The sequence below is a fragment of the Miniopterus natalensis genome, chromosome 10, assembly GCF_054644295.1.
Source record: "Miniopterus natalensis isolate mMinNat1 chromosome 10, mMinNat1.hap1, whole genome shotgun sequence".
NCBI lineage: Eukaryota > Metazoa > Chordata > Mammalia > Chiroptera > Miniopteridae > Miniopterus > Miniopterus natalensis.
The window spans coordinates 47,294,112-47,315,890 of NC_142090.1; the positions used below are offsets into that span (position 1 = coordinate 47,294,112).

Consider the following 21,779-nt stretch of genomic DNA (forward strand, 5'->3'; position numbering starts at 1 on the left):
GGGAAACAAATATTTAATGGGTAGGTAAGGAAAGAGGAGATGTAAATGAAGAAGGGAAGAGAAGTAAGAGATCCATAATACCGTAGTCTGGTGAGTTGCAATAGTCAAGAGTTAGAATAGTCAAGCAAATAAAGAGCAGCAGAGAGGTCTAGTAAGATGCCTTAAAATCTTTTATTCTTTTTGACAGTCTTTAACTTGTTGGACAGGGAATATTAAGTATTTTTAGAGGCTGTGTTACTAGTCGGCACATTTGGATGGTTTATGAAATTTGAAAATCTCAGAGGGAAAAATATATATATATATATGTAATTTCTTAGTTTTAAGCTACTCATCACAAATTATATGTTATGTCATTTCCTTATTTTTATTTGATTTACTTATTTTTCAAACCCTTGTGTCGAGGGCTGACTTTTAATGGATCTCAGTGTGGGAGCTGCTCTGCTACCTACGAAATCCTTACCCACAAAGCAGGTTGTCTAGGAATGGTTTAGCACCAGGTTCCCCATGAACACTCATTGTCTCTTGGGCAGTATGGGGGGAAGGAGGCTCTTCAGCCACGCCCATTTTCCTGGGACCAGGGACTCTCCTTACCAGACCCAGTTCCTGTAATTCACTCATTTTTGAGCTGTTTTAATTCCTAAGTAGAGGTTAGGATAAGGAAGGATTATATTAGTTGTTTCTTGGTGAACTGACAGGATGAATTTAGGGAAGGCTAAGACCTCTAAGTTGTTTCTCAAATATGTCTACCTTTAAAGATAATACTTTATCATGGTAATTGAAGAATTAAAATAGTATTAAAATTGACTCTTGTTATTTTGAATTAAAAGGGTAACTGTGTTGACAGGCTTAAAATCATTCTTTTTTTTTAATCCTCACCCAAGGATATGCTTTTATTGATTTTTAGAGAGAGAGGAAGGGGGAAAGAGAAAGAATGTGAAAGTGAAACATCAACAGGTTGCTTCCCAAACATGCCTTGACTGGGGATGGAACATACAACTTAGTTGTATGCCCTAACTGGGAATCAAACCTGAGACCTTTTGGTGGTTAGTTATCGCTCCAACCAACTGAGCCACACTGGCCAGGACATAAAACCAGTCTTGCTAAACATTCTAGTGAAGGCATATTCTTTAGTGTTAGATAATTTTGCCTTTATTCTAAAAAAGGTGGACAAGTGCATAACTGGTGTATTAGTATTAATATTTGATTAAAAAACAACAACAACAGAAACACTGTACCTGTGGCTTAGAATATTTGGTACAATACTGTACCAAATGTATTGAGTTCATCCTATTGATTTGCTCCTCTGTCAAAGCAGTGAGCAACAACTAGAGAAATCAAAGAAAGCCATGAAATTGTGTTTCTTGGAAATGTTTTCGTTTTAAATTTAAGGCCAAGAGTTTATATTTCTAAAGTGTTTTATCGGTTAATTTATTTTTCTTAAACATTTAAGATATAACTGAAAGCTTTTATTTTCTGATCACCTTGACCCAAATTTAAAATTAAATGTGGAATTTCCCCTTGATTTAGTATCTAATAGAGTTTTAAAGCTTCAACAAAAAGTACTAGGCTATTTAAAGTCACTATAGAGGAAAAATGGTATAGAAGAAACTAAACAGGATTTCCAGAAATTGAAACTGATGGTTACATTCTTTAATGGAGCCTGAGTGTTATAACAGTTCCAGGCATGGAAGTCTGAATCATTGAACAGAAGTATTTCTTAAACAGCCCTTTTAAGCTTTTTGGCTCAGCGTTATCTGTATACTTAAAATTTTTTAAAAAATCAAAACTGCATACTGATTTTGTCATTGCACTTTAGGACTGTACTATAGGAATTTAAATGTATATTCAATAAAGAATATATTATTTGAATTCTTGGATATTGTACTTGTATTACTTGATTATTTCTACTTTCTAGTTAAATTAATTATTTTTAAAATTTTTTAAACTTAGTTTTCATTTTTTGTTCTCAAACTTTTTTGTTATATTTTCTTTTTAATATAAGATTATGTAACATACAAGTTTCAGGTGTACAACATAATGCCATATCTGTATACACTATAGCATGCTCACCACCAAAAGTCTGTTTTCACCACTTAAAATTTTTGAGGGTCCATAATTACAGTTAGTACTGAAAGCTATGCTATTTTATATGGATGTAGTTTACTCTAAGCTAATTAAAAATTTTCCAACTTAAAATATATACTTAAAATCAGATTTTATGAATGCTCATGTCTTGCTGCTAATATCTTTTATTTTTGTGAACAAAACCATTAATGTTAGATTTATCATTGTAATATTTCTTTTTCTTTTTTAAACCTTGGAAATATTCTGATAGGCTACCTTGAAGGGGAAGTTTTATTAAAACTGGTAATTTGCTGTGACTCTACAATGTAACTCAAAATAAATGCTTTAATGAAATATAAAATAGAAAGTGAACTACATGCATCAAGATAATTTACTGTTTCTTTTGTGAGGACTTCAAGTTCCTAAAACTATCTTGATAATTTTAGGTATACAGCAGAAAATTAAGTTTTAGATTTGTTGCAAAACATTGGCTATAAGTTTATTTTCAAATTACAGTAAACCCTCGAGTTTGTCGATCTCTATTTAATGAACTAAGGATTTAACAGACAGAATTTGCCGTCCTTATGTCATATGTGAAAATTAACGCCCTGCTAATTTGAAAATGCTTTTAACCAAGATTTGCTTATAATTAAATTAACAGGCTATATTTTTTCTGTTATTTATTCACTGTTATTTTTAACAAATTTTAGGCAATAGGCCATATATTGGAAAAAACACTGTAATAATTTCACCACATAAATAAATATTACATATCTACAACTGTAGTCTACATATTTAATCTAAGAGTCACCACTCATAAACAGTATTTGACAAATGATTAGCATGTGATCACACTGCACTGAATAGACTGTGAAAAGGACACTTAATTACAATATTGTGAGCTGAAACAAGAAGGCAGAGAATTGCTTTGTTTGACCTCAGCTGGGAATGTGCACATTGGGTGACTCCAATTTTTTGCCATCGTTACTCTGTACGTGTCTGCAAATGACTGCAAAAGCACAGCAAGTACTGATTTTGGGATACAAATAAATTTTAATGAGTAGGTGAATTTGCAAATATTAAATCTATGAATATGATGAAGATTCAGCTGTATATAAAATTATCATGAACATATCTTCAACCCTGACCCTTTCTTTCTGTTTTGTTTTTGTATCTTTGTATCTCTGCATCCCTTAAAGTGATAATTTAAAATTCCTAACTTCAGATGGACAGGCTATTTGCAGGGGTTCAAAAGTTAATTGCATCTTGATTTCAGGGTACATTTTTGGTTTAAACATCTCAGTTAATTCTGAGCTCAAATGCTGTCCTTTGCTTTAGATGCAAACAGTACTTACTCAAATTTTCACTTTAGGTGGTCGTTGTTAGTTACTTGGATTAGGACCAAACAAAACAAAGCACTTGGTTAATTGAATAATCAACAAATCACCTGAACACTGTGTCATCTCTTAGCACTTGGCTCCTGAGTAGTTTAACCTAAGCTCTTACAATTCTTAACATCCTATACTTGTTATTTTTTCATAGTTTTGTGGGGGTTTTTTCCAATAATTTTGACCTCTACCCTTAGTCCCATTTCTGTACACTGATGACAGAAACTTAGTGTTTAGTAATTTCAAGTTTTTAAACTAATTCATTTTGTGACTCCTGCTTTCCTCTTTTCCACCTACTGGGCATGGCCTCTAAGTTCTGAGGTAATTAGGTGGCATTGTGGTCTGGTTATGCATGTGAACATAGTGACAGCCCTGAGATATGCATCATTCTCTCTGGGTCTCAGCTAATACCACCCCTACATGATGGCATCTGCTGAGAAGTCTGCATCCCTGTCTTTCCTCAGCTCTGTGGTCCACTGCTTTCTGTAGCAACACCTCCAGCATCACTCCTTGAAGGCCCTTCAGAGCCACTGCTTCCCCAGCCAGCCTCAACAATCTCCTGTGCAAATGTGGCCCAACACAGTCTATCTCAGGCTGTACATCGAAATTGATTGGTAGCAGGCGTCTTTGTTTTAGAATTTTACTTTTAGTAATAAACAGGCATCACATGTTACACATATCCCTAAATTTATCTTTTTGGAAAGATGATTTTTTTCTCTTCTGGATTTAAATATATATAGTATTCCAATACTACTTTTTTATTAAAGCATATTTAACATAATATATTAGTTTCAGGTGTACAACATAATGATTTGATGTTTGTATATATTGAGAAATGATCACCACAATAGGTCTAGTTAACATTTGTCCCATACATAGTTACAAAAAATCATTTTCTTGTGATGAGGACTTTTAAGATCTACACTCTCACCAATACTACTTTTAATATATTACAGGGATTAAGGAATAAACCAAAGAAAACAGCGCATGTGAAACCAGACCTCATAGATGTTGATCTTGTAAGAGGTGAGCCTTGGATAAATAAATGCTTAATGCAATTAGAAATTTACCTTGAAGAAACAGTTCAAGAGGGTTAGATATATATGTTTATAGAAATAAAAGTAATGTGTGCTTAAATGAAGGCAGAAATTGCATAAAAAATAGAGAATGGAGGCATTTAAATACCATTGACTAGTCTTTCCTCCCACTAAAGATAATTCCAAGAAGTAACTACAAAAGAAAAGCAGCTTATATTTGCTTGGCAAGCTATAAGGCTTGGTTATAAAAATAAAAGTGGTAACAGTTTTAAAAATTTATATTTAAATTATAGTTGACATACAATATTATATTAGTTTTGGGGCTTAGAGTGGTAATTTAAAATTCCTAACTGGAACTGACATTTGAATATTGTCTTATATTTATAAAATATGTGGGAGAAATTCTGCTGTTATTTCAGTTAAAAATTTTTTTCAAAGTACCTGAGTTAATATGATAGCATGAAGAATGTTTTTAAAGTGTCTGCTACCCAAAATTGGGCATTTCTTATTCATAACATAGTGTAAAATAAAATTATACATGTTTTGTTTTTCTTCAAATGTTGAAATTTTTTCTCTAAGGAAATTAAAGACTAATAAATGTACTCCGTAATTTTGTTTTACTTTTTCTCAGGGTCTGCATTTGCTAAGGCAAAACCTGAAAGTCCTTGGACTTCTCTGACTAGAAAGGGGATTGTTCGAGTTGTATTTTTTCCCTTTTTCTTCCGATGGTGGTTACAAGTAACATCGAAAGTCATCTTTTTCTGGCTTCTTGTCCTTTATCTTCTTCAAGGTACAATTAAATAATAGGAATACATTTTGCTTTTAACTTTCAGGATATTATATTTTTAGGGTTACCAAGGCTTTTAAAAAACATGTAGTACTTCTGAGTATGAAGATAAATATTTATTGTAATATTTTATTTAATAAGACACTGGTTTGATATTTAAAATGTTTGAGAAAACAAAGCAGTTATTTTCCAATATAGTTTTGTGAAAATTTGAATCTGTGGATGGCTAGAGAAAAATACAAATTGAGAGGATTTTTAAAAATTATAAAGCCTCTTCAAAATGCACCTCCCACATATATATACCAAACCAGTCATTTTTTATACAAGTTCATTTTTCCTGCCTCAGCCAAGGTTTATTTTTTCTTTTAACCCTTGTAACCTGAGACTGTCCTCATTCTGTACTGAAGCTGTGCATACCATGCACTATTATAAGTGCTTTTCACAGATTCTTATTTAAATCTCAATCCCCCCCCCCCCCAGTAAAGTATTGCTACTATTATTATACCTAGATTATAGACATGGGATCCTGAAGAACCTGAGGGCCCAAAGTCACACAATCACCAAGTGTGGTAGAGCCCAGTTTCAAGTTTAAACTATCTGACTCAGAGACACATGCTTAACAACTCTGTTACACTGCCACCCACCACAGCAGCATTCTAGTGTACAGTCATAGCAGCAGTATACAATGCATAATATGCATCATCATCATTATTATTATTATTATTTTAAGACTAAAGCGTTTGGAGTCTTAAAGAAGAAACCACTCACATTGCATCACTCAAACAAAACAATGATTTTAATTTGGTTGATACTTTTTCAGTCTTTTTAATGTCTTTTTTAAAAACACGATTTTAATCCTGAATGATTTTTGAAACATGTTTTAGTAACAAGCTCTAAGTAAAAGATAATTTCTTTTAAGTAAGTGAAATTATAATAAAAACTACTGATGATTTTTACTTAGGTAAAGTTGTTTCCTTTAAGCCAGGGTACATCTAATATACATAAAAACAGTGAGCTATGAAGATTTTGTCATTGTTAATAGTGTGTGTGTGTTTCTGATTAAAGAAATGATACATGTTCATTGCAGAACATTTGGAAAATGTAGGCAAAAACTGAAGAGAAAAACTATAATCTTGCCTTTAAATTTGTAACATTTTTTATATAGTTGAGATATTCTGTGTGAACAATTATATTTCTGTTTTCACCTTATGTATTAGAGTCTTTATAAATATAATTTTAAATTATTGGAAAATATCTTATCCTATATCAGTATTGGGCATTTAAGCTTTTTGATGTCTTTTGCTATTATAATTTATGCCGAAGTGAACAGAGTTTGTGAGGTTTTTTAATACTTTGAATTACTTTCTTATGATAAATTCCTAGAATGCCTGCAATTAAGTATAGTAACATTTCCAGGGATTTTCAAATATCTTGTTACTTTCAAGAAGTTGACCTTTGTTGCTAAGTAATACGTTTACATTATATGATAGTTCTTCTAAATGTATTTTTTTAAAAAAATATGTATTTATTGATTTTAGAAGGGAGAGGGAGAGATAGAAACAGCAATGATGAGACAGTCATTGATCAGCTGCCTCCTGCATGCCCCCTACTGGCGATCGAGCCTGCAACCTGGGCATGTGCCCTGACCAGAAATAGAACCATGACTTCTTGATTCATAGGTCGACACTTAACCACTGAGCCATGCCAGCCAGGCCTCTAAGTGTATTTTTATCTTAATTTTTATAGTTACTTTCTGTGTTTGCTTTGCTCCCAAAAGGATTTAATCTAAGTATAATTATATTCTAATGCTTTCTAACTTACCTAAAGGAGAAAACTTTATTCTAAAGCAGTCAGAAAGTACAGTTACTCAATATAGTAATAATTAATCAGTACCATTGACTGAAACTACTGTGCATTTTGCTTTTCTAATACTGTTGCTTTCTAGTTTCCATTGTAACTAGATGTTCACAAAATATTGTGTCCGAAATTTACTCACTGGCTTTTAAATAAGGAACACAGGTTAGATCAGGCATGAAAACGATGTTTTTCAGTTCAGAACTGAAGTTTAACATGTGTTCATAAATCATGAACACTAAAAATTCCCCCAGTAAAGCTTAAAGAAGTGACTTAACCTGCCCCAAGTCCCATAGCCAGTGACAGAGTCATGCTGTGACCCTAATGACCCTCAGCAGTCTGCTGGTACATTCAGAAACCCCCGTGCCTCATTTCCATGCATATAAAAGTAGGTTGCAGCCCTGTATGGTGTGGCTTGGTGGTTGGAATGTTGGCCCTCACACTGAAAGGTCTCGGGTTCAATTCCTGGTGAAGGGCGTGTACTGGGTTGCAGATTCAATCCCCACCCCACTTGGGGTGGGTGTAGGAGGCAACCAATCGATGTGTTTCTCTCACATCAATGCTTCTCTTTCCATCTGTCTCTCCCTCTCTCTCTCTCTCTCTCTCTGCCCCTTCCTTCCTCCCTCCCTTCCACTCTTTCAAAAAATCAATGGAAAAAATATCCTCAGGTGAGGATTAACAACAAAAAAAATAAATAAAAATAATTAAAAGTAGGGTGCAGTACTCTGAGGACTTTGAGTTACATATTCATTCTCTGTCTAACCCTTAACTTCCCAAAGGTAGAATCATGTGCAGTCAGATTTGGTTTTATGTAACTACGTATAGTTGGGTTTTTTACTTCAGTTACATGCCTTTTAAGTATCTCAACTTCATATTCTCAGCTCCATTCCTATTTCTTGCTCAGATACCTTCTTCTGTCCATTTACCTTTTAAATTACAAATCTAAACCAGGCACTTAAGTCCTAAATTGTTTCCTAGTTATTATTGACTTCAAGATATAAGGCACTTTTTTCAGTCAATCTCTTGTTGTATCTCTCCCCAACTGTAACCAGACTAAATTAGCTCTCTGCTTTTTCTTTGACATTCTGTGCTTTTTTTTTTTTTTTTTTTTTGCCTATATGCCTTTGGACATACAGCTCTTCTTTGCTTGGGTAGCCCTTTTCCCTTTCATTTACCTAGTCAACTCCTGTTTGTTCCCTCACAGTTAGATTAGGCATCAGATATTACCTTTCAGAATCCTTTCATAATTTCTCAGTTTAGTTAATGTCTTTCCTATGTATTTTATAGCATTTATTATAGGTATTCTATTAGTCTGCTGAGGTTCTCATAACAAAAATACCACAGACGAGTGGCTTAAACAACAGCCAGTTATTTTCTCACAGTTCTGGAGGCTGAAAGTCCAAGGTTAGGTGTCATCAAGGTTGGAGTCTGGTGAGGTTTCTCTACCTGACTTATACATGGCTGCCTTCTCACTGTATCCTCACAGGGTCTTTCTTCCGTGCAGAATGGAAAGAGATCTCTGGTATCTCTTCCTCTTATAACGTCATCAGACCTATTGGATTAAGGCCCCACCCTTATAACTTCATTCAACCTTTTATTATATCCTTATAGGTCCTGTCTGTAAATATCATCACATGGGGGGGGGTGTTAAGGTTTCAACATAGGAATTATGAGGGTGGATACATAATTCCATTCATTATAGGTATTTTAATTGTTTCTTTATATGCCCTCCTTTTTTCCTCTAAACTGAGGAGGGGCAGGGAACATAGACTATGTTTTACTTGTCTTTCTACTCCCAGTGTCTAACACCAGCCACTAAATCCTGAAGAGTGACAGACCTAAAAATCAAACTTTAGAAATTTTATATTCCTGATGATTGTTCCTAGAGTTCTACTTGGCCAGTATATGAAGCTCTGCCTTGGAACTACTTGTGCCCGATAAATAACATTTTGTCTCAGTTGATCTCTTGGAGAAATTTCTAGAAGTACTGTCTGGCAGAAATTTTCAACATACAGTCTAGTTCACAGGACTTCATTAAACGATCAAAAAGTACAACAGAGAAGTGAATGTTTTCTCCTTGTATCTTCAAACCCTTAACTCAAGTAGGAACAAAAGGGAGGAGGTGATACAAGAACCACTGCCTCAGGAACTGAGACCATGGCCACTTTGAGAGACGCAGCCAGAAGAAAGAAGGAAAGAGAGAGGGGAATAAAGTGGCTTCTCCTCCCCCACTTTTTTGTTATTTTTTTTAATTGATTTTTAGAGCAAGAGGGAGGGAAAAAGAGATAAAGAGAGTGATTGATTGATTAATTGAGGGAAACATCGATTGTCTACCTCCTACATGCCCACTACCAGGAATCGAGCCCCAACCCAGACATGTGCCCTGACTGGGAATCAAATTGGCAACCTTTCAGTGCGTGGGTTATGATGCCCAACCAGCTGAGCCACACCGTCCAGGGCCCCCTTCTCCTTTTCTAATTTTTCCATTGACAGAATTTCACAGAATATAACAACCTCCTATTGAGATAGAAAATACAGTTTTTAGGTTCCCAGCCCTAGCATTACAGAAAATGATGGTCATAGGGCTGAGAGATAATCATTCAGCAAGAAGTTATATCAAACCTGAAGTTAACTTTAAGATGTTCTTCTTTGTGCCTAAAATTCTGAACCTTTTAAGGAGTATTTGCATCCCCTCTATTTTAAAGATAGTTAAGAATAGCTATTAAGTGTATTATTTATCAATGTTAGTTACACTTTTCAAAGTGCTTTACATGTATTACTCCATTTGAAACCTATGTAACTATCTATGTACTATTTTTGTACAGAGGAATAAACCAAGGCTCAAAAAGTTAAGGAACTGGATAAAGGATAACATTAGACTTCATATTAAAAGCAACAAAAACTCTAAATTTTTCTAAATTCCAGACTCTGTTATAAAACAACTAGAGAACTTGAGTTAAAGTCATCAAGATGACTGGCATTTTAAAAAATTTTAGCCTTTTTAAAGTACCTTACTACTCAGGAGAATATAAAGCTGAAATTTGTTGTATGATACTTCTTAAACATCTTAGAAGATAAAGTGTGTGTTTTAAGCTTAAATCTTGGTATGTTAGGCCAGGATTCTTTCAGTTGCAGGTGGCAGAAACCAAATGCAAACTAACTTTTGTAAAAAGTCTTTTTGTCTTCACTGTTTATCATAAAAGTTTTCAAAAACCCCAGGAAACTAGATAGACCTGTGCAATAACCTCATGACCCTGTGTTCCAATTTGCTTGGGACTGTCTAACTATCCAGGTTGACTTGTGCTGTCCTCATGCTTATTTACCTCATCTATTTTATTAAATTATGTATATCGTGGCATTTTAACCTTGAATGCATTAGTGTGAACCTCTTCAAAATATTACACAATTACATGACAATGATCACACCTAATAAAAGGAACAGAAATCTCCTAATACTCAAATTCTCCAATTGTTTCTAAAAAGAATTAGGTACTCCTAGGCCCTTGATTCAAGCATTGCTGGATCTGGAGGCTTAGATGATGTCTTCACTTTTTTGCTGTCCAAGCTGCTTTTCTTAAGCAGGTCTCATTCTTAGGAAGGCTTTTTTTGAGTGATGGCTGAGGTGTCCCTGGCAATTTCTTATTTTCATAGTGCATAGTCCTATGAAAGATTCTGATTGACCCTGCTTAAGTCACATGCCCATCTTTTTATTAATTACTGTGCTGAGTTAAGACTATGGCAAGCCTAGATTACAGGTCTATCCCTGAGGTGGGAGAAATAAGACCATTCAATTGACAGGCAAAGGAAGCAGATTCCCAAAAGATAAAGAGTTTATGTCTAGAAGGCTTAAGGGATGCTGAGCAGGCAAAAACAAGATTTCTTCTTCATGTGGCAGTGGTTAGCAATAATGGATTTTCAGTGGCTTCCCTTAAAAATATGTCCAAGTAAATATATGTTATTAATTCTGAGTAGAGAGACCTCTATTGAAAAGAAGCTCTTTATAGCCTTATAATACATTTATCATAGACTTCTGTGTTTATTAAATAAAGAAATAAGTTCACTTGAGGTTAGTGTGGTTCTGTTGACACTCTGGGATCTTACCAGGAATGGCCTTAGATTCATATGTAATCTTTTTTTTTTTTTTTAAATATATCTTTATTGATTTCAGAGAGAGGAAAGGAGAGGGGGAGAGAGGGAGAGAAACATCAATGATGAGAGAGTCATTGATTGAGCCCACAACTGGGGCATGTGCCCTAACCAGGAATCGAACCCCGATTGCCTGGATCCCAGGTCGACGTTCAACTGCTGAGCCACGCCCGGCCGGGCCATATGTAATCTTGTTTTCATGTAGTGTTAAGGTGTGTACTTTAGAGACCATGTTGGGTGTTACCTTGTTCCAAGTGTTTATTACTGAACAACAAGCATGGTTAGCTAGCCTGAAAGAGCTTGTCTAGAGAAACATTTAAACTTAGAAAAATAATTTGGCAACAAGCAACGTTAAAACAGTTTCTAAAGTTTTGAAGAAGTGACTATTAGACCTATAACATATTTTCTTTCCCTTTTTGTAGTTGCCGCAATAGTATTGTTCTGTTCCACTTCTAGCCCACATAACATACCTCTGACAGAAGTGATTGGGCCGATATGGCTGATGCTGCTCCTGGGAACTGTGCACTGCCAGATTGTTTCAACAAGAACACCCAAGCCTCCTCTAAATACAGGGGGTAAAAGAAGAAGGTACTCTTTGTTTAAAAAGTGATCTTTTTTGTAGATTTCTGTAATTTAAATCTAGAACCATTCTTGCCTTCGATAAAATGTTATCTTGTAAAGTTCCTCTTTCAAATAAAGCAGTAAGCTTCAGAATCAGCTACCAAATATGATTTTTGTTTTCTGTATTTGCTTCAAGGTCATTTTGAGACCACATACCTGTTTTTGTTTTTATTTTCTTTCTTAAAGCTAATTTCTAGGCATCTAATATCAAAGTAGGGAATATATATTAGTTGGAGTTGCTAATAATTCCCACTATTTAAAAAATTTTGTACTTATGCTTTGGCAGAAACAAGAACCAAGAAAAAATTTCAGCTAAATACTATTTATTAAATTCTATTTGAGCCCTGGCCAGGTGGCTCAGTTGGTTGGAGCATTGTCTGTACAATAAAAGGTTTTGGGTTCGATTCCCAGTCAGGGCATATACATAGGTGACAGGTTCAGTCCCTCATTGGGGTGTGTATGGGAGGCAACCAATCAGTGTCTCTCTCTCTTTCTCCTTTCTCTTAAAAAAATCAATAAACATGTCCTTGGATGAGGATAACAGATTAATTAATTAATTAAATGCTGTTTGTAACTTTAATATTGCCCCCTAGATTAAATAAACATAAATGGAGTTGTGCTTTAAGGGTCTTTTGGAGCTATTCCTCTTTTGAATATTGTTGCTAAGAGATTGTGACATTTGCAGTTTTGGAATGTTGAGATTTAAGCCCTTTTCCTTTTTTTTAATATGTCCTCACCCAAGGAGTGAGGATATTTTTTCCATTGATCTATAAAGAAAGTGGAAGGGATAGGGGAAGGGGAGAGAGACAGGAAAGAGAGAGAGAGAAACACTGATGTGAGAGAGAGGCATCAGTTGGTTGCCTCCTGAATGCCTCTTGACTGGGTGGGGATTGGACCTGCAACCCAAGTACATGTCCTTGACCGGGACTCAAACCAGCAATCCTGTGGTGTGCAGGCTGACACTCTAACCACTGAGCCATGCCAGCCAGGGCTAGGCCCTTTTCATTTTGAAAAGATAAATAGATAAATAGCATTGCTGATCAGTTAGGTTATAATCCTCTTTTATTTATATTTTCTTCTTTAACTGCAGATAAGTGGCATTCAAATAGGGAAGAAATGCTTTTGTAAATGTCTGTCTAATTCGATCCTTACAACCTAATGTCCACTGATGGTCAGTATAAGCGAGGAACAATACCTTACCATTTATAGTAATTGATCTTTTTTTTTTATAATATGTTTTTATTGATTTCAGAGAGAAGAAGGGAGAGAGAGAGAGAGAGAGAGGTAAAAACGTCAATGATGAGAGAATCGTTTACTGGCTGCCTCCTGCATGCCCCCTACTGGGGATCGAGCCTGTAACCCTGGCATGTGCCCTGACCAGGAATCAAACCTGTGATCTCTTGGTTCCTGGGTCAATGCTCAACCACTGAGCCACACTGGACGGGCTATAGAAATTGGTCTTGAATATGTACTTTATGTTTGGGTTAACTTTCATCCAGTAGATCTGAATTTTATTATGTATTAGAGTTCCTGTGTGTTATGTTTACCAAAAATTTGAACATACTACAGAGAAAATGGTTGTTAAAATTTTAAAGCTACCTTCCGTTCTTAATCTCTTCTGATGAAGGAAATTAAGAAAAGCAGCCCATTTGGAAGTACATAGGGAAGGAGATGGTTCTAGTACCACAGATAATTCACAGGAGGGAACAGTTCAGAGCCACGGTACAAGCACCTCATACAGCATTGGCGCTGTCTTCAGAGATCTCTGGCATGCTGCTTTCTTTTTATCAGGGTTTGTATTTATTCAAGGCTTTATATGGCATAGAGATGCACTATCCCTTTTCTGACACACGTCAGTCTCAGGTAATGAGTATTAATGACTTTATATATGACAGAGCTATTATGGATTTTGTTTTGATCAATTATAATACTATAGATAATGGAAAAATAGAGACCATAGAATTTACTTTTGGATATGCATAAATATGTTTATATGAGAATGAATATATATCATCAAAATATATTTAGTTGGGTTTCTAGATTTTGGTTTCTTTTGTGATTTCTCAAGTCCTATTTTACTTCTATTAAATTGGTTATTTTTATTAGCACTATAGGTCAAATTGGCTTTTCTAATATGTCATAAGAGTTGTATGATTTTAAAAATTTAATCCTTGCCTCAGTTATCTAAAATCATCTGATATAAAACATGTAGGCATTTTTATTTAAAAGAATAAAATGTATCTATAGGATGAAATTCCCTTTTTGTATATTGGGTTTTTTGTATAGTTCATACTATACAGTATTTACCAAATAAGGAAATGTGATTGTAGCAAACTTTAAAAGTAAATTAAACCTAATTCAATCTTGTATAATTATTTTGAATAGTTAATTCAAAACACTTAAGGGTTATATTACTAATGCACATATACATATAATAAATTTGAAAAAAGCTAAAAAGCTATGATCAAAATAGTATAACTAATGAAAGTTGCTAAATTAATAAATCAAGAAAAGGGATACTGCAAATAACTACTTTGGTCACTTGTGTTAACTCCTCTAGTAATATCATTGTTTCATTAATATGTGATTGTGCTCTTATGATAAAAGTTTATCATGCATTATGTAATTAAGCAATTATATCCTCGACATATTTTCATAGATTGTATTTTTGTAGAAAATTTTCCAAAATTTTTATAGTTTGTAGTAACATTTCATATAGTTGCTTCCTCCAGAGAAGATACAGGTTTGGTTTGGTTTTTAACTTGCATTGGATTCTGTCTGTATCTCTTAGTTTTTTTTTTTTTGTTTGTTTGTTTTTAATAGCTCTCCTTTTTAACAGTAGGATGTGACAGTTTTATCACTGCAAAGTCAGTTTCTTAAACATTTCTCAAGAACTTTTGATAAGCAATTATAAATAGCATGCTAGATATGTTTTCCTTTTGGGGAATCATTTAGTTGTTTTGGTTGTCCAGAACTGATATTATATTACTTAGTATTCAGAATCCCCCAAAGGTAGTAGGTTGGTGCCTTTGGAATTCTACCATGTTTCTCAAATGAGATTCAGAGTTCAATTTCCCTTATTTGGGGCTGTAGCATAACCTTGATTTACCAGTCATTGGTATTATAATGTCTAAATCCCTTTGTGTTTATTCCCTTTAATCATGGCAACTATAATCTACATCTTTTTAAAGATGCACTGTTTTCAACAAACTCATTCTGGGACTGGTTTGCCAGTTTATGAATAAGGCTGTTTTAAATATTAGGTACAGAAAGATCTTAAGAAAAATGTTAATTTTTAGAAGTTCTAGTCTGAGTTCTGAACTCTTGATGATGTTTTATTCTTTCAGGCTTTAATAAGTCAGAAGGGCTTAAACTGAAAAATCAACTGAGACTTAAAATTATTTCTGGTGATAAAAATTGAAACACTGGATACTTCCATTAAGGTGTCTGAATTAACCCAACTGATGGGAAAATAAATACATAACCACACAAGGACTTAAGCTTTGAGTATGGTATCTTACTGGTTTTCTAGGTGTTAGGATGCAAACTACAGTTCTTACATTCTGTATTTATAAGTTGGAAAGGCCCTATTTATCATCTGTAAGTACATTTCCTTCTCAAGATAAAACTGTTCTTCTTAAAACAAAGCATACATAGTATTTCTCATTTGAAAAAATTTAGGAATTATTATAAAAGAACTCTGTGTACCTGAGAAAACAAAGCTGAAGAAAGTATCAATTTAAAAATATATATATGTTTTTATTGATTTCAGAGAGAGGAAGGGAGAGGGAGGGGGGAGAGAGAGACATCAATGATGAGAGAGTTATTTATTGGCTGTCTCCTGCATGCCCCCTACTGGGGATTAGGCCTGCAACCTGGGCATGTGCCCTGACTGGGAATTGAACCGGTGACCTCCTGGTTCATAGGTTGATGCTCAACCATGATGTAGAAATCAACCATATTTCCTAAGGGTTTAGTACTATAATTTCAGTGTATTATAGTCTTAAATTAGCATAATTATAGTTTCTACTAAAAATACTGAATAGGAAGAATTACATCTAAGTTGTATGTCTCTCCAGTATAATGCCTATTTCAGAATTCACATAGAGCCTAAGTTTTCTTTCATATCATTTAAGATTCATTTGACTATCACAATATTATTCAAAAACAAATTGTGAAAAGGAATTATGCCTTTTTTTAGTAGAAAAAGTAACTTACATAAATTGACTTGGTGTATAAGACACAGAAACCAGAATAAAGCCAGGTTACATATTAACTTACATGCTCTACCTTAAATATTTCTGTCCCATTTAGTCTCCCTATTTACTGTTTTTAGCACTAAAGTGAAAGTTAAAAATTTAATAAATTGATTTTCTTCACATAATGGAGTACACTATATGAGATAAAGTGGTATGCAGACCCACTAGAAAATTTTGGTACAGGGATTAAAATTTTGTTTTTAGTGACTTTAGTTTGAATAGTTCAGTTATTTAAGCTATAAACTAGGTGAAGCTCTATTGCCTATTTTCCACAGACAAGGATGAAGATATGTAAATGCCAGTATATTCCAGAGTTTTAAAGAGTATCTTCTGACCACAAATAGATATCTCATTAAATTTAATAAAGTCACTGTATTTTAGAGTTGGACTGGTCCTAGAAAGATTACGAGTATCATAAATAAACATAATTTGGTGCATACCTTTTGAACTTATGTGTTGTGGAGGATACCTAAGGGCCCAAGAGTCTTTGAAGGGCAATGTTGACATATAATCAAGGCATATGAATAGCTCCAGGTAGCAGTGATGGTAAAATATATAGGCTCCTATGTCATTCTCTTATATCTGAAATTGATGCATTGAGTTTTCTCTAACCTTCCTTCCCCCTTAATGCCTACCTAACCTTGTGGAAATGAGATCAGAAGTAGAGATTTCATACTGTATTCTAGAACAAGAGTTATCTCCTACTGTTAAGTAGCAACTCTCTGAAGTCCTTTAATACTGAAAGGATGATCTTCAATTGGATCTGTTTATATACCTCTAAATATTTTTGAGAGCAGCAGCAAATACTTCCAGCTTTTTTTCCGTATGGCATACAGAGTATCAAGAGTATTTTTGATGACCTGAGCAGGCTTTTAATATAGAAACACACTGGTTTTCATGTTTGGTACAGATTTGAGATTTTATAAGCTAGTAAGCTCTTTAAAAGTTGTTAACTTTTTGGTTAAAGTTTTTAATGTGAAAAACCATTTAGTTTTATGATTTATTTATGGTATAGGTTGTACATTTGTTAGCATTTTTTTCAGAAAGAACCAAGATCATCATTTATCTCACAAAGGAAGTAAAGTAATTTTATACATATATTTCTAAAGGTCATTTCCTCCTAAGGATATTTTTGACATAGAGCTATCCTGCTAGAATGTCAAGCGTAATTCTTGAAAGAAAATTCTACACAGGTCATGCCATCCAAAGATTAAAGTGGTAGTCTAGTTATAAAACAGTAAGCCTTGACCGTGGCAATGAAATTTCACATTGTTTCTTTGCAAATGCTTTTTTGTTCAAAATCCAATGCAGGAAATGCTATTTCTGTCATGGAATAAGTAAAATCAGCATAAACTTGTATGTCTCCTGTTTTCAAGATGCTGCTAATCTCACTGCCCAAATGCCTCTGGTCCAGTTTGGGTTGATCTAAGAAAATATTATTAACTGTGGTTTTAATAAGTGAATGAATGTATTATATGCATTAAGTGTAGCTATTGAAAGGTAGACATTTTGTGGATGGTACTAAAAACTATCAGTTCTTTCTGTAGTTTAGTACTTTACTTATTTATTTTTTAATCCTCACCTGCGGATATTGTTTCCATTGCTTTTCAGATAGTGAAAGGGAGAGAGAGACACAGAGAGAGAGAGAAACATCGATGTGAGAGAGACACATCGATTGGTTGCCTCCTGCACACACCCTGACCGGAGCCAGGGATGGAGCCTGCCACCTAGGTACGTTCCCTTGGCTGGAATCCAACTTTGGACCCTTCAGTCTGCAGGCCACGCTCTAACAACCATTGAGCCAAACTGGCTAGGGTATAGTTTAGTACTTTAATTCCTAATACTACCAGCTTCTTTTTACCCTGCTTTTTATTTTTGGTAGGAAATGGTGATTTAGATATGTGCTTATTTTAAAATCTAAATGCTATTTACCTTGCTTCAGTTTATTTTTGTACATATTTTAAAGTTCACTTAAAAAGAAATAGCTTTCCTTTAAAAAGAATATTCTAAGTAGAATTTTACAATATTTATTTTTTTAGTCTCTCACTCCCCCCTGAGTCTTAATAACCTGTGTTCCTTTTGAGAACTTAATATTCTTTTGACTTTCAGATATTAATTGCAACATGAATGATATAGTATAGTCAGGGGTAAAACTGAACTACACTTGGAGTGGTCCCAATTTTTGATCCTCTTTACCTGTGTTAATTGGAATTTAGCTCTCCTGTGGTTTCTGCTTTCAGCATTTCCTCTACACTCACATCCAGAGAATGACTTAATCAGGGTACAAATCAGTTTGTACTTTTTTTAAAAAAAGAGTTTGTTTGTTTTAATATGTTTTTATTGACTTTAGAGAGAGAAGAAGGGAAAGGGATAGATAGAAACATCAATGAGAGAGAGAGACATTGATCGGCTGCCTCCTGCACACCACCTACTGGGGATTGTGCCCACAACCCGGGCATGTGCCCTCAGTGGGAATTGAACCCAACAACCTCTTGGCGAATGGGGCATTTATTTAATTTAATTAATTTATTTATGTATTTATTCATTATTTTAAAATTTATTTTTACTGTTTTCCATAGTGGCTACACTAGTCTTCATTCCCACCAGGGAGATAAGAGCATACAATGGAGTAAAGACAGTCTTTTCAATATTTTCTTATTTTTTTATAATTTTACTTTTTTTTAATCCTCATCCGAGGATAGTTTTTCCATTGCTTTTCAGAGAGAGTGGAAGAGAGAGAAACATCAATGTGAGAGAGACATTTTGATTGGTTGCCTCCCACACACACCCCAACCAGGGCCGGGGATTGATTCTGCAACCAAGGTACATGCCCTTGGCCAGAATCAAACCCAGGACCCTTCAGTCCACAGGCCAACGCTCTAATCACTGAGCCAAACTGGCCAGGACCGGTTTGTACCTTTTAAAACAAGTGTCATGTTTTTCATATTTTTGAAGACTCTAGGCAGTAACTATCTAGAGTATCCCTTGATTTGGATTTGTGTCAGTGGTCTGGATCTGGCTCCAAGTGACTTGTGAGAATTGAATATGTGTACCTCTTCCCAAATCCGTGTTCAGTGCTATTAGTTGGTACTGTAAATTGGCCATGGAGGGATTATTTATACCTTAGAAGTCAGGAAACACTACAAACAAGGGCTTTTTACCACTGGAGAGCTGGTTGTTCAACATTTAGCAGCACACTGTTGGGTTAGTAGTGTGATGTTTCTTCATGATTAAACCTAAGTTATGCATTTGGGGCAGGAATATCATAGAAGTGATACTTTGTTCTGATTTCATTCTATAGGTGCCAAACTATATTGATTTGTTCCCTTACTAGTGATATTTACATTAGTCACTTGATTGAGATAGTGTCTGCCAGATTTCCCCATTGTAAATTTATTTTTCCCTTTATAATCAATAAATGTCCTGTGTGGGGATATAATAATATTATAAAAATAACTCATTTTTCATTACACCTTTACCTTCTAGTTTTAGCATCCATTGAAGATTCCTGCCTGAATTATTATTATATGGTTGCCAAAGGGTGATTTTTCTAACTCCATCATTTCTTCTACATTTACTAGTTGGCATTCTACTTTAAGGAAAAGCTTTCCCTTCTTCATTTACTTGTGGATTTTTATTTTATTTGATTTGTCATTTATTTTGATGATCAGATTGTCCTAAATTTGGCCAGTGGAGCCCCTTTGAGCAATTTCTTTCTCTTTTTGACATGTCTCTATCATTCTTTGAGCACTTCCTTACTTTCAGGCACAATGTAATGTTTCCTGTTCAACTTGTACTTTCTCCGCCTCAGTCCTGGAATCAGCCATTTCTTCAAGGAGAGTGTGGTATATAGAAACCAAGATCTGAGTAGTAGATGTGTTCATTACTATTGGGGTTTTGCTACCCCCAGGCCTTCTTCAGTGGGTAGAGCTAAGAAATGTGTGTGTGTGTATCCCTTTACATTTACATTTATTTCTGTATCTATCTAGATACATTATAAACCATGAATGTTTAGTGATAGCTCCAATTCAAGTACAGTATCAGAGTTCATTTTTTCTTTTCTCCTCTTTATATTTTTGTTCATCACTGAAATACTAATTCCCATTGTCCTCAGTATACTTACTTACTCAATTAACCCTCTGTGTGTGGCCTATATTCCAATCCTGCTAGGCTGTACCTGGAACCCTGCCCTAAAATTGTCTTCAAATGGACTGCCCCTGTTGCCCCATCCCAATGATATACTCTTATAATTGCCATTATTACCAGTCACTGCCAAGCTGCATGATTTATATTTTGATCTACTTTGTAAATCCTAGGGGTGGGTCTTATATTTATTATTTTCTTTGTCATTTCAGCTTGGTTCGCAACTTACCTGCATTTAGTTCATGTGAAACATCATAGCTACCATAGTTTAATAACATAGTGTCCTTGTCTCCTGATAGTGTTACTCGTACTTTGAGGAGACAGGGGAGAGAGAAACAACCAGAGAAGTTGGAAGGAGGCAGAGATAAGGAAAGGAAGAAGTGAGAGATAGCTGAGAGGTGTCAGTTATATGGAATGGATGCTGCTAGCACTTTTCCCCCTGGCATAATATAGTCTTTACCCTGTCCTGGTAAGGAAGGAATCATTATTCAAAACCCTTTTCACTGGGCCCTCAACTTTTGCCCTCTCCAGCTCTGGTTCACTCTGCAAGTTTTCAGCCACTTTTTCTACTTTGACTACTGGCCTCCAGATCTATGTTTTCAACTCCGTCCTGATCTTAGGATGTTCCTGGACACTGCAGGTCTAACATTTCCATCTTCCCAAATAAATTTCTCCTCTTGCATATCCTGTCTGATTAATGATTCTACCAACTTTCCAGTTTTCCTTCACCTCCTTTTCCCTCTCCCTTTCCAGCCCAGTATAATTTCCATGAACTTTCATAAATACCTTTCCAGAAAACTCCTCTATCTTTGAGTTTTCACATTTTCAAAATATCAAGTAACTTCACCTCTCTGGGTCTTTTTCCACATCTCCAAGTTCAAGGGAGAGGTAAAGGAAGCAATTGATAACTGTTTCTATCACTTTCTTCCCCAGGTAGGGAAGGTCACAAGCTTTCAATGCACCTTTTAGTTTCTCTTTTTGCCCTTTCTCCTCTCCAGTATAATCCATTTTCCTCCCTCCCTCTGCCACTCTTTAAGTGATCTTTGTTCTGTGGCTCATTCCCTTGACCTTTTCATGTCTCTTAGGGTCATGTAGAAAGAGAAGGGTCAGAAGACTGGGCTTCTGAGTCTTGACAACTCTCTGGAGATGTGTTCTGAATGACTAGAAAGCATGGAGTGCCCTGGCTGGTGTGGCTTAGTTGGTTGGAGCATCATCCAGTACACTGAAAGGTTGTGGGCTTGATTCCTGGTTAGGGCACATACTCAGGTTGAGGGTTCAGTTCCTGGTAAGGGTGTGTACGGGAAGCAACCAGTTGATGTTTCTCTATCCCCCTTTCCCTCTCTCTTTCCCCCCTCCCCTTCCTCCCTTCCTCTCTCTACAAATTTTTTTAAAAAGGGGCGGGGGGAGTATTGGAGCTCAGTAGAGCATGTGGGAAGTGTGGTCTTTCTGTCCCTTTCAGTAACCTGGTAGGAGAAGATCA

General features: G+C 35.2%; 1 protein-coding gene across 2 annotated transcripts in view; it reads left to right on the forward strand.

Annotated features, from left to right (window-relative positions):
• PHTF2 (putative homeodomain transcription factor 2) overlaps positions 1 to 21,779 on the forward strand; it is a 131,076-nt gene that overhangs the window by 60,893 nt on the left and 48,404 nt on the right. Inside the window, exons 4-7 of one of the 2 annotated variants that reach the window (XM_016219584.2) lie at positions 4,409 to 4,478; positions 5,121 to 5,279; positions 11,699 to 11,864; positions 13,525 to 13,689. In XM_016219584.2, the coding sequence (XP_016075070.1) occupies positions 4,409 to 4,478; positions 5,121 to 5,279; positions 11,699 to 11,864; positions 13,525 to 13,689 (560 nt within the window). The remainder of the gene's footprint in view (positions 1 to 4,408; positions 4,479 to 5,120; positions 5,280 to 11,698; positions 11,865 to 13,524; positions 13,690 to 21,779) is intronic. The other variant, XM_016219585.2, reaches the window with a different exon arrangement.